Raw genomic sequence first — 12169 nt, forward strand, 5'->3', positions numbered from 1 at the left:
CGTGTGGCCCGCGTGTCCCCCTCACGCATGCTGCCTGCGTTGCTGTCTGCCTCTTTTGCTCATTTCCACTCACGAGCACCGTCACCCTTTCATGCCCTGAAGCTTTCCAGAAACATGCCCCAAATGTCTCCTCGCACAGGCCCCTGGGGCCCCGCAGAGGCGTCCTGCCTTACTGGGGTTCTAGGATTTCCGGGGCTGGGCAGGGCCTGGCTCCCTGTGGCTGGCAGGCCCCTTCCCGGGGCGCGGTCCACCCCCCTGCCGCACTGCTCCCGGCGCCCGAGCTCCCCGCAGTGGTCCCCTGCACACGCTCTTGTCCCCTCCACGCAGACACGGTGGGGCTCTTCGCTGCCCGGGTCAGCCAGCCGTTACCCCCAGAATACCGCTCTGAGGAGTGGGCCTGGAGCCATTTGTCTCTGCTCCCCGTTTTAGTGCGTGGCAGGGCCAAGAGCTGAGAGGCCTGGCTTGGGACCCCAACTCACTGCCCCTTCTCTTTGAGCCTCGGTTTCCCCAATTGTACCATCAAGGGGCTGGATCAGAGCATCACAGGGGTCCCTTCCAGTTCTGAAAAAAGTAAGTCACGTTCCCTGTTCACCAGACCCTCGAGATCACATCACTTAACAGGACACAGATTAAACTGTGGGCCCCAGGGCAGGTGGTGTGGGCGCCCGGTGCCCTCTGGAAGGAGGGGCCGCTCTCCCCCTGGGCACCGGTGCACAGGGCGGCCTCCCCAGGGCTCTCCCTCGTCTTGACAGTCAGGTGGCAAGAGTGGCCAGTGCCTGTTCTTCAGTGTGGCCCCTTAGAAGGGCAGCGTCAGGTCATTTCAAGTTCTCCCTCTCTGGGGATATGGATGAAGAGGTGGCAGAGGGGAGATGCAGAGAGGTGGGCGGGAAGGCAGAAGAGCACTTCCGGTCTCTCTGCACTCTGGAATACACATTGTTAAAGGGAAAAGAGTCCAGGCTGGGTTTTGAGGAGAGTATTTCCATCCTCCGCCTGCAGGAGGAGCCATCTCGCCAGGGCCAGCCCGCTGGGGAACTCAGGGCAGGTCACTGGCCTTCCTGGACCTCGGGGATGAGAACAGCACCTGCCACGTGGGGTTATGAGCACCTGCTGTAGGTGGTTAGTGCTGGGCTTGGGGCCGGGGGCCTCGGGGGGAGAAGTTTGCCTTGGAAAGAGGCTGCCCTGTCACCAGGGGAGTGGGGTGCATTAGCCCCAGAGCTTCAAGTACTAAATCTAAAGTGTGGGATACCCTTTATTGTTGTTGTGGTTTACTTTTCAGCTTTTTAGCTGGTTAAGATGCCTTTTTTCAAGTCTATCACCAAAGAGGAGAGAGGTTAGGAACTAAGTTTGAACTCAACTCCTGAGGCACTTAATTTTAAAAGAACAACAGTTTGCTTTTGAAAATAGACCCCCAAGTTAAAATCCCTTTCCTTGAGCGGCTGTCGGTGGTGGTGGTGGTGGGGTGTCAGCTGCTCCTTCCACGGTGCCTGGCGCCCACCCTTCTAGAGGTCCTCCCCCTTCAACACTCCCTCCTCCTCCATCGTAGAAGAAGAATCCCCTTTCTTGGGCACTGGCAGGCCAATGCTGCACTCAGCATTGTGCAGCATTTGCTTGGCTCCCGTTTGCTTTGCTTGGCTCCATGGCCCCGGACGTAGGAATCGAGCTGCAGGTACGAAGCTCAGAGAGGTCGGGTGACTTCCCAAAGTCACACTGGGGGAACAGAGGTTCCCAGCTGCTCTGCAGATGATGTCTGGGGCCCCCCCCTGGGGGTCCCACCCAGTCCTGCCCAGGTGGAAAGAACATGGCAGCAGGAGTTAGATGTCTGAAGATTTTATCCAGGCTCCAGCACCATCTAATGCGTCTTAGGACTTTGAGCCAGTAACTCTCGCACCCTTCATTTTAGAACTGCACGGGTGGGGAGTTGGGTGGGGCTCAGTGGCTGAGCGCCAGCATCCCACATACAAGGTCCCAGGTTCAATCTCTGGCCCCCATACCTCCAAAAACATAAAATAGAATTGCAAATGTGCAGTAACAGTACCTGTTCTGCCTATCACCCAGGTTGTTCGAAGGAGATCAGGAATAGTTTGCATGCTCTGAATAAACTAGTTGGGCTATCTTCCAGATAAAATCCTCATAATTAATAGGAGCCTTCTAGGGACCTCATTTCTTTATCCTCTGCTTAGTATTATATTATGAAAATTTCAAAATACAGAAAAATCAAAAGATTGCAGTGAACACCCATGTGCCTGTTGAAGATTCTAGAAGGAACATTTTCCTATATTTGTTTTGTTGCTTGGGTATAATCTCCTAATGCAAAGGACCAACCCAATTAAGGGAGGTTTAGGTCACCTGGCAGGCTGTAAGAAGGAGGCATTTCTGGATAAGAGAATTTAAGGCAACACTCCTGGAATGCCACCAAGTGAGCAACCACAGATGTGCTGCCCTTGCTCCAAGGACCCAGCAACCTGTTGTATTTAGGGTGACCACAGGATTTATCGAACAAAGCAGGACACAGTGGCTTACTTCTGGTTGGGGTTTAGGGCTCTCTACTGGTGAGCCGAGAGCTGAGACCTGTGCCTTTAATAAGCAGGCTAGAGCAGAAAGATCTAGAACCTTTTTTTAATCAAGAGCCCAGATGTAGAACCCTCAGGGCAGCTGGCAGAAGAGAGAGCAAAAGGGAGGAAGAGGTGACACAGGGCTGGGCAAGCCCATGTGTTGGGGACATTTATTTTTATTATTATTTTACTATTATTTTAATTAAGGTCCTTTCTGGCCCTCTTGATGGAAAAATAAAAAGACATGAATGATTCTTTAAAACAAAAGTATTTTACTTAAGTATAAACTATGCAGGAAGTGGATGTGGCTCAAGAAGTTGAGCATCTGCTTCCCACATGAGAGGTCCCAGGTTCGGTTCCCAGTGCCTCCTAAAAATAAAAAAACTAAAAAACCAACTCAGAGGTGGCTTAGTGGTTGGGCACCAGCTTCCCATATATTCTTGTGTTCAATCCCAGGCTCTGGCACCTCAAAAATAAAAAATTTTTAAAAAATAATAAACTATTCAACTTACCTTCTTTTAAACTTAGGAACAGACATACTTTTATTTTGTTTAAACTGAAGGAAAAAGCTAAAAAAATATATCTTACATGACAGAGATAGTAAGGGGAGAAAGAAGTTAAAAAGGAATTTTTGGTTGGAGAGGGGAGAATGAGAAGAGTGAAAAAGAGAGAGCCTCGGGGAAATGGAGAGAAAGGAAGGCAAGGAGGGAAGGTGTGGAGGGGATGTGATGAGGGACAGAGAAGTAAAGAAAGAAATTGGGGTGAGAGGTGGCAAGAGATAAAAGAGCTGCTTCTGGTTGGAGGCTGGGGCGGTGCCGAGAGCAGCTCGGGGTGTGGACGTGGGTCTGGGGGGGCCGTGCCTTATTGCATCCCACGGTCCTGCAAGCCACAGGCCCTGGAGTCTGACCACCTGAGTTCAAGGCCTGCCTCTGGGTGACTTCGGTCAAGACACTCAATTTCTGTGTGCCTCAGTTTCCTCTATAGTACATAGGGATAAGTAACATATGTAAAAAGCATCAGGCACTTAGGAAGTTTTTATGGTGGCTAGCTCTTATTGTGAGTGTCCACTCGGGCTGCAGACTTCAGAGCATACGAGCACTCATTCATTCAAAAACACCGAGCGCTCTTCGAAATGTTTCTTAGTTGATTAATTACTGTTCAACGACTCTAATCTTTAAACCTCTATACGAGATTGCAAATCAGCTTACCAGAGGGCCAGCCCTGTTCACACCTTTCCAAGCCCCATCCTCATAAGTCTTGCCGCATAGTAGAACACCCCAGAAAAAGATGACTCAGGGCAATGTCACATAGTAGGAACCTGGTTCCATAGTAAGGCCTGGTTTGGGACCTGCCACCTGGCCGAGTCTACAGGCAGAGGCCCTCAGAGTCTGGGAAGTGGTTTGGCGTCCTCTAGCAAGGATGATCTCTGTGCCATGTTTGTTTGTTTCCTTTTTCCTTGTCTCCCCTGTCATTAAAAATGATAATAATTAAAAAGGTAGAAGGATTTTTATCCCTTCGCAGAGAGAGTGTTTTGCTCCTCATAGAGAATATGATGGAATGGAATTCCTTTCTGTTTCCATCCACAGCACATTGGAAATGTGGTTGTATTTGACTGTGATGGGAGGGCCATTTGCCTTGAGGGCTTTTGTCCCCCCCCGAGTTGGCATTGACCTCAACCTTGAGCAAATTCCTGCATGTTGGGGAGTATTCCACAGCAACCCCCTCAACAGGCAGTGGCCATTACATCTCTACACACCCTGGGCCTTATTGAACAGTTCACAGGAGCCCTTCCTGCCACTCTGGGTGGCCAGTACTGACTGGCCCTCTCCCCAGAGGGGCAGCCCCTCACGGGGCATCACTGGTCATTCAGCCCACCTAACTTATTGCCCCTGAAGTCTCTCTCCTTGGCTTGTTCAGTCCAAGGAATTTTTCTTTGGCCGAAAATGTGGGAGAAAGAAAGTCAAGTGATCTGAAGTTTTTTGAGCCTGACACTAGTATGACAGTGTCATACTATATTACATGTATTACATAACCCTGCCTGCGCCCCAAGGGCTCCACAGCCCAGCCATTAAAGCAACCAAAGGAATTCATAGGGACATCCTCCCAGCCTTACATTGAAATCGTATACCATATCTTTCCATGTCTCCATCCATCCATCTATCCATCCATCCCATAGATATTTCTTGTGTGCTTTCTGTGATCACTAGTGTAGGCAAAACATGCGCATAGCCTTGTGTTGTGGCCCTGCCCTCATAGTGCCTTAGTGCATTGCTATCCCTGCCGTGGAGAAGCTCGGTTGCCCTCTTGCCAGGTGCTGGTGCTAGGAGTTCACAGAGCAGAGCTTGGAAGGGCGGGATGCACAGCCATAGCTGCCATGACCCTGAGTGCTCAGTCTGCAGCTGGGCCCCAGAGCAAACACCTCCCTGTCTCACTGCCTCTCCTCAGCCTCCAGGGTATACATTGTTTGGGTTCATTTGTCAATGATATTATTGATATCATACGATATGATACCAATGATATGCCAATTACTATGATCATAGTAGGCGTCTCTTTTCAGAGCTCTCAAGCGTCCTCCCAGTCCAGGCAACTTCAAATTAGCCAGAGCAACGAAGCAGCGGCACAGATAGCTCAAACCATCCTTACACTTGGCTTTGGTGACCATAATGGGATTGTTTTTTCTGAGCTGATCGATTTACCCTCTTTAGTTTAAAAATGAACCTTTAAGTCTCCTAAACACAGTAACTGCCTGTCTGGCTACAGTGGCCCCAGAAACAGGCTGGGACTTTTACCCCAGATAACCTGTAAAGTGAGATGACACAGAGAAGTTTTATAGATCTGTATACAAAAAAATAAATAAATTGGCTTGACATCAACTCTTTTTACCTTTTCATTTTGAAATAATTTCAAACACAGGATACTTGCAAAAAAATAACACGAACCCCAGAAAGAGAATTCCAATACACACATACCCCCAACCCAGACACTCAGATCCACCAACCTTTAATATTTTGCCACATTTGCCATATCATTCTACCTCTCCACCTACCTGCCTATCTATCACCTATCTATTTTCTAACCTTTTGAGTGTAAGTTACGTACTTCGTGCACCCTGAACACTTTAACACTTCACTGTACATTTCTTAAGAACAAGGATATTCACTCATGTAACCACCTTCAGTGCAGTTATGAAGTTCACGAAATTTAGCCTTGATCAAAAGCTTACAGTCGATATTCCATTTTATTATGTCCCGATAAAAGATTTTTTTAAAGTAGATTTTATTCCTAAGAGCCAGCAACCAATGCCAAAGAAGAAGGGCCCAGAGGTACCTCTCTGTAGCGGCAGACTCATTTTTTTTTCTTTCCCTCCTCTCCCATATAGACCCATCAGGTTTGTAGCCCCTCTACACACCCACCCACTCACCCACGCACACACACACACAAACTGTGTTTCTGTACAAGCTAGCAGTGCACCCCGCTGCTGTCCAACGGCTCAGAGGCGGGGCCTCACTTCTCGCGTTTCTGTGCAGAGCGCTGAGGGTCCGCAAGAAGATGTCCGGGGAGAAGATGCCCGTGAAGATGATCGGCGACATCCTGACGGCCCAGCTGCCCCACATGCAGCCCTACATTCGCTTCTGCAGCTGCCAGCTCAACGGGGCGGCCCTGATCCAGCAAAAGACAGACGAGGCCCTGGACTTCAAGGAGTTTGTCAAGGTAAGGAGGCTGGGCCACGTTGAGACCCTGCCCCAGTGGCCATCTTCGGACAGCTAGGGGTTCAAGGGGCTGATCTAGAGGCCCGCCAACCTCTCTGGGGGTGGAGTCTCGGCTAAACCCCTGAGGCTGGCTGTGATGGGTGGGATGGCTTGACAAGGAAGGACCAGTCCCGTCCCTGGAAGCTCTCAGCCACCCTCAAGGATCCGTTTCCAGGTGCTTGGGGTTTATTGGGGTGCATGTCAAAAATCTTCCATCCCAGTTGCCGGGCCCAGGTCTCAGGTTTCCTTCTCTGTTTGATCTTAGCACCCTCAGTTCTTACGTGGTCTCTACATGTCGCTGGCAGGGGGAAAGGCCAGCAGTCCCAGTGGACGCCTTGTTCCTTTCCCACTTGGTTCTCTTTAATGAGCTCAAGCTCTGGGTGGGCCGTGAGAGTGAGTGTGGGATGCCACACTTCCACCTCTGGAGATAAAAGGAGTCTGGAGGGCCATGTGCCCACCAGGGGACATTTGGGGAGAAGGCTCGGAGCTGTTGGAGACCTCAGGCCTGTGGCTGGTTCCCGGGCTCCGTGGCTCCTGGCTGACTTGCCTGGCAGCTCCAACAGCCCCACCTCTCCTGGAGGAAAAAAAAAAAAAAGAAGAGAATATAGTTAACTTCCACAGAACAGGTACATTTTTTATGAATAAACAGCAAAAGAAGAAGAAGAAGAACATGCAGGCCATTCTCACCTCCCAAATAATCATGTTGATTGAATTGTCACTGAGAGGTAAAAGTCTGGCCCCTTCTTGGTCAGGGCATCATGTCCTTGTTCTGCTTATTCCCCCCCCCCCCCCCGCGTTTCTCAGCAGTAAATGTTTACATTTTCTATGCAATGAGTGGGCATACAAAGTCATTTTAAGGTAACCCATATGCTAAGAAAGAGGCCTAGAGTGGGATGGAGACCACGGAGATGATGCTGGGCTGCCAGGCTCCACGGCTGCTGGGGCTATAGCCAAGGGCCGGGTCCTCTCCTGGGATGGGCAAGTTGAGTGCCACATCGATGCACTTGAATTTCAGGGACATGCTGACGCCAGTCCAGGGCAGAGGGCTTGCTATCCCCTCTCCTCTCCAACTCACCCCTCCCATTTCACTCCAGTGGGACTTTGGCATCCCTTGGGCAGCTGGGAGGTGTTCCTGGACTGATGATGTCCAAAGCTGGAGCAAGTCCAAGTGCTGACTGTTCTCAGAACTCAGAGCCAAAGGCAGGGCAGCAGCTCGCTTCAAGACATTAAAACTGACCAGAGCTTCTGGGAGCTAAGGCACCTTATAATCTCCATGGCTTGTAGGCCAGACTCGCCTTTTAGGAGTAGATGGACTCTTGTCCTCCAGACTGGTTGACTTCATTGGTAACAGTGGTGGGGAAACAAAGCAGAGGACCCTTGACACTGGAGTCTTGACCCCTCCTGCTTCAGCTCCTTTTTCCTTGCCCTGCCCTGGGGCTCCCAGAGGAGTAGGCAGGCTCCAGACAATGAAATTCAATTCCAGATCACTCAGGCTTGAGGGAAATTTTCATTCTGACATGTAAGTCTGTGATTCTTCTGATTCCTGGGAATGTTCCAAATTTTGCAGATATCCAGAAGAAATATTCTCTGTAAAGGCAGGATCTCATCTCTGTAAGTAAGGAACCATGTCCCTTGGAAGCGTGCTGAATCAGGAGAGCAGGGGTTAGCTCTAGAGGAGGAGTCACAGCCTTGTGCCTCCCATTCAACATCTGGAATGGGATAACCCCAGGATCCAGGGTTGTTGTCCAGATAAATGAGACAATGGGTGGGGAATCTGAAATGACGTTATTTTTTATGTCACTGACTTTGGATTTTGCAGGTTTCTTAAGCACATTTTAAAAAATCTCTTATTTCAGAGATTGGCAATGGACCCTCGATGTAAAGGGATGCCACTCTCTAGTTTTATACTGAAGCCGATGCAACGGGTAACCAGATATCCACTGATCATTAAAAATGTAAGTTCTTGCCTTGCCTTTTCAAGCAGTAGAATGCTTTCTTAGATTGCAGAGGTCTGGGTCCTGGAGAGTTTCCCAGGCAATATACCTGGTATCTGTTGTGAAGAAAGCAAATACCACCAGGGTGTTGAAGACGTCTGCTTGGTAACTCAGACAGAAGAACTGGTTTATTGTGAAAAGAGCCGGTAACACAGAGCGTTCCGCCTTCCACTGTGTGACCAACTGGCCTCTACCTTATTAGTCAGAAAATGAGGCCTCAGGTCTGGATTCTTTTCTTAACACAGGCATAGTGCCTCTATGCCTTGATTTTCCTAGCTAGCTAGAAAGAAAGAAATTTGATTCCTCCCACCCATCTTCAGGAGTATGCTCTACGTTGATATTAGATGATTGTTTTTTCACCCTCTGACTTCGAGAGAGCTAATACCAAAAGAAAAGAAGGAAATTAAGGTGTTGGTATCTCCATCTGTAAGGATGTTGGTGGAAGGGAATCCAGCCTTTAGACTTCGAAATCTGAGCCTGTGCGTATCTAACCATGGGGAGCATAGCTACTGGAGAAGTGTTTTAGACGATAGCCTGTTCCTCTTGGTGGAGAATAGCATTTACAAATCCAGATCTGGGCCCTAGGTCTGCTCACTGCTACTGGGGTATTGTTTTATTTTGGGCCTCTCAGTGACAGAATTCATACATTCTCTCTCTCACACACACACACACACATTTATGTTTATTTCTTTGTCAGTCTATCTATGCATATTAAAACTCCTGAGTTCACACCAATACCTCCTACTCTAATCTATATTTCTTCTTTTTCTAACTATGAGAAACCTGGCTCTCATTAGCCTCAATTTTTTTTTTCCTTATTTGCTCAATTCCCCTGTATGTAGCAAATCCCCTGACCATAGGATCATCTCCTCAGTCTAGTCCCAACCCTGGTCCCACAAAATACACTGCAGGCACATGGGTGAGTCAAATAATTAGTTTGGAAAGAAGCTTCCAATCTACTGTTTCCTCTCTTCCATCCTGTAGTTACTAATGCAACACTGCACTTTACTTCCAATGTTTAATTACAAATTATAGTTGGAAACAGGCTTTAAAAATAAGTATTCTAAGATCTAGCCAAGGGGAAAAAGCAAAGGCAAGGAAAGAACTGAAATGTATAAATATTAAAAAGGAAAAACCAAATTATTATTTGTAGAACTATGATGCTGTCCTCTAGAGTACTCAAGAGAATGAACTGAAAACTAATGGGACTAAGAAGAGAATTTTGAAAGATAGCCAGTTATAAGACACATATGAAAAAATCACAAGAATACTAAGACTAAATATTTGTATAATATCAAAGTGGAGCAATGGCACAAAAGACAGAAGCTTAAAGGATCTAGAGCTGTAGATTTGGCAATCTCAAAAAAAAACTTTATTCTGGGAACAACCTAGATGTTCGTAAAGGAAATAGTTAAATAAATTGTGGGAGATTTGTACTATGAAAATATTTTAAAAGATAAGGAAGGCTTCTGTGTATTAGCATGGAAAGATATCTAGAAAATGTCCTTAAGTGAAAAAACCCAAAAAACATTACAGGACAATCCTACAGTATGGACCATTTTACAAAAAGGGGGGGAAATTCTGTGTGACTTTTAACATGTAGAGCATCTAAAGGGTACTTAAGGGGTACCTTTCAGTCTGTTGGCAGTGGTTACCTCTGGTAGTTTAGTGAAAGGGAACTTTTACATTTGTTCTATATACTGTATTGTTTGAATCTTTCATATCGAGAATGCATTAGCATATTATTTGAGTAATAAACATTTTACAAAATAAAAATTGCTCATAAAATATACTGAACAAAGTTAAAAGACACAAGACTAATAGAATCTGGGTAAACATATTTTAACTATACATAAGTAAGAACTGGAATATACATGGACAGAAAGAACTCTTACAGCTCAAAAAGAAGGGCAAATACCTCAATAGAAAAACAAGTAAAATAAGCAACTAGACATTTCTGAGAGGCAGTGTAGAGTAGTGATAAAGAGCACAGAACTTGAGCCAGGCTGCCTGGGTTTGAATTTTGGCACCACCACTCTGTCTCCTTGGGTAAGTTATTTAACCTTTCTGTGCCTCAGTCTCCTTGTCTGTGAAACAGAGACACTAATATAGTATCTACTGCATGGGGCTGCTGTGGTAATTTAATGAATTAATGTATGTAAAGAGCGTGGTTCATACTAGAAACTATATAAATGTTAGCTTTATTATTTAGTACACTTATGTACTAAATCAATGTAATAAAAAGTTTAAAACAAAAGCATATCTTGTTTTTGGTTTGTCAGAGGGGCACATACTTGAAAAGATCATAGGTCCCCAGTGTTGGTAAGGATGTTGGTGGAAGGGAATCCAGCCTTTAAGAAGGTAGATTCTCTTTAGCTCAGCAGTTCCAACTGCACCTCTATGAATTTATTCTAAGGAAAAAAATCAGAGAAATATTCAAAGACTTATATAAGAGAATGCATAGCAATATTTACAACCTTGAAAAATTGGAAACAGTGTGACATTTTCTCAGAGGGAAACTATTTAAATGCATATAATTTATTATTACAATGACATATTATAAAACCTTTAAAATGGGAGTCTGATTTATAACTACTGACATAATAAAAAGAACATGTTATAACTACTATTAAGTTATAAAATCACTGTACAAAATAGTATGTATAGTATGATCCAATTTCTATCTTGAAAAAATTGTGTGGGTATTTATCTAGGCAGACTACATTAAGTAATATGTAGACAGAGGTTCTTTCCATATGGGGACGTTATGGGTAATTTTAGGTTCATTTTTTTTTTAACTTCCTGAGTTTTCTAAATTTTGTCAAGTGAACACATTACTTCTGCAATTATAATAGAAAAATCAATAAGCCTATTTTCATTTAAAAAGAAAACAAATGAATTCACATATGCCAGCTTTGTGGGTTCCTGGTTGAGCTGTAGTCCTCAGACTTGGCTGCACATTAGGAACACCTGGAGAGCCATAAAGAATGTGGATGCCTGAGTCCCACCCCAAGAGATTCTGACATACCCCGGGATGAAGCTGGCATTGGCATTTTTCAAAGCTCCCCATAAAGTCTAATGGGCAGCCACTAGGCTGGGGGTGTTGCTTGGAATTGGTACCACACAAGACCCAGAATGTGTATTTTTCTCAATTTGGGCACCTACTTTAAATCCAAGTGATACCTTTGAGATGAGATATTATATAGGTTAAGGTCCACTTGAAAGATTTGTACGTGGGTAAGCTTTGGGCAAGTATGCCCTCAACATTCTGGCACATTCTAAATGTGGCTTAGGATCTTTTTTCATTCTTAGAGCAGAAGGTGCTGATTGTTTGTAGGAGCCTCAAAGTCCTCTGAGAATATGATAATTTCTATCCTTTATTGAGCACCTTCTAAATGCCAGGTGTGTTCTCAAGTGCTTTACCTGTCCTCCAAACAATTTTAGAAAGGAGATGCTATTAATATCCCCATTTTTCAAAGGAGGAAACTGAGTCTCAGAGCATTTATGTGACCCACTCAAACCATGGCTAGTCAATGGTGGAATAGAAATTGAACATAGGAGGTCTGATTCCAGACTGGCACTCTTAAACAGTCTATCCAGAGAAACACACATTTGTTCCACACTACCCATTTGCATAAAGTTCCAGGGGTTCCCAGGAACCTGCAGCCATGCATGGGCCCAGGATAGAGCCATTCTCTGGGGGAAAACCTATGTGGGATGCCGACTACACTTACTGTAGCCCTGCTCCCTTAATACCCTCGGCTCCAGGCTAAGCATAAATAATGCCATAAATTATGGTGTGTCACCCACCCAACACCCACCACCACTGAGGGTCCTCTGTCAAGCTCTTAAACTCTGGGTTACTGGGATCCCA

General features: G+C 46.0%; 1 protein-coding gene across 4 annotated transcripts in view; it reads left to right on the top strand.

Moving 5' to 3' along the window:
• Positions 1-12169, top strand: part of ITSN1 (intersectin 1) — a 243466-nt gene that overhangs the window by 206988 nt on the left and 24309 nt on the right. For all 4 annotated transcript variants that reach the window (XM_058296182.2, XM_058296184.2, XM_058296183.2 and 1 more), the window contains 2 exons: positions 6080-6263; positions 8158-8256. In XM_058296182.2, the coding sequence (XP_058152165.1) occupies positions 6080-6263; positions 8158-8256 (283 nt within the window). The remainder of the gene's footprint in view (positions 1-6079; positions 6264-8157; positions 8257-12169) is intronic.

Source organism: Dasypus novemcinctus, chromosome 4, assembly GCF_030445035.2.
Source record: "Dasypus novemcinctus isolate mDasNov1 chromosome 4, mDasNov1.1.hap2, whole genome shotgun sequence".
In the NCBI taxonomy this organism is placed as follows: Eukaryota; Metazoa; Chordata; class Mammalia; order Cingulata; family Dasypodidae; genus Dasypus; species Dasypus novemcinctus.